The following is an 828-nucleotide window of genomic DNA, read 5'->3' as shown; positions in this document are numbered from 1 at the left end:
AAGATTTTTGTTGATGTCTGAATAGTCTGCAATGCCTGTGTTGACATAGTCTAAGTGACTAAGAAAAAACATGTTTAAGAAAAACATTGATCTGTTTAACATTCTTAATCTTTCTTTCCTCAGTTTATGGCTTCATGTCTGTGTCGATACCGCCGGCGGATCCTGTTCTTCTGTTCGCCGTGCATATTGCTACTCCCAGTCTACATATATGTCTCAATTGCTTTGTGCTATGTCATGAAACATGGGGCACCTGGTGCACATGTTCTTCATTCTGTGCTGCCGACACACTTTACTGCCAGCGGTCTCAAATACTCCAGAGATCTGGCTCCTCATCCTGCGAAATCCTTCTGGAGAAGCGAACTAGATGGTAGCGCTCTGTGGAACATCATCCAGTTCATGACGGATCGCCAGTATAACCCCATCCTAAGGCCTCATCTGGCTGCAAACGCAGCCGGTGTTTCTTACAACACAGAAACGTCCAGAAGGACTGGGGTTGGATGTTCTCCAAATGAGGAGATTAACAATATAATGCCAGATTACGCCAATCTACCAATCCAGATGAAGAATTTTGTGACTGCCATGCACTGTCGAGACTATCCGGTGCTCATAGATCCTTTAGATGTTTGTGATCCTCAAGCAAAGAAATGGGCACCAGTTTTGCTCATGGCCATCAAAACTCAGTCTGCGAACTTTGATAACAGGGAAGCCATACGAGAAACTTGGGGGCGTTCAGGAAGAATAAAAACCCGAGGTCGACGGCAAAGGCTCGTTCGCAGGGTCTTTCTTCTGGGGAAGTCCAAAGACTTGCATATTGAAGAGAAATTGCAT

At 45.0% G+C, this 828-nt stretch overlaps 1 protein-coding gene across 1 annotated transcript in view; it reads left to right on the top strand.

Moving 5' to 3' along the window:
* The first annotated feature begins 126 nt into the window (after nt 1–126).
* LOC107577595 (uncharacterized) overlaps nt 127–828 on the top strand; it is a 2,486-nt gene continuing 1,784 nt past the window's right edge. The window contains exon 1 of the mRNA XM_016263653.1: nt 127–824. Within this exon, the coding sequence (XP_016119139.1) occupies nt 127–824 (698 nt within the window). The remainder of the gene's footprint in view (nt 825–828) is intronic.

This window comes from Sinocyclocheilus grahami, unplaced genomic scaffold (genome assembly GCF_001515645.1).
Source record: "Sinocyclocheilus grahami isolate Dianchi unplaced genomic scaffold, SAMN03320097.WGS_v1.1 scaffold6516.1, whole genome shotgun sequence".
In the NCBI taxonomy this organism is placed as follows: Eukaryota; Metazoa; Chordata; class Actinopteri; order Cypriniformes; family Cyprinidae; genus Sinocyclocheilus; species Sinocyclocheilus grahami.
Note: the sequence above shows the minus strand (reverse complement) of the source record. Positions and strands in the feature narration are given on the sequence as shown.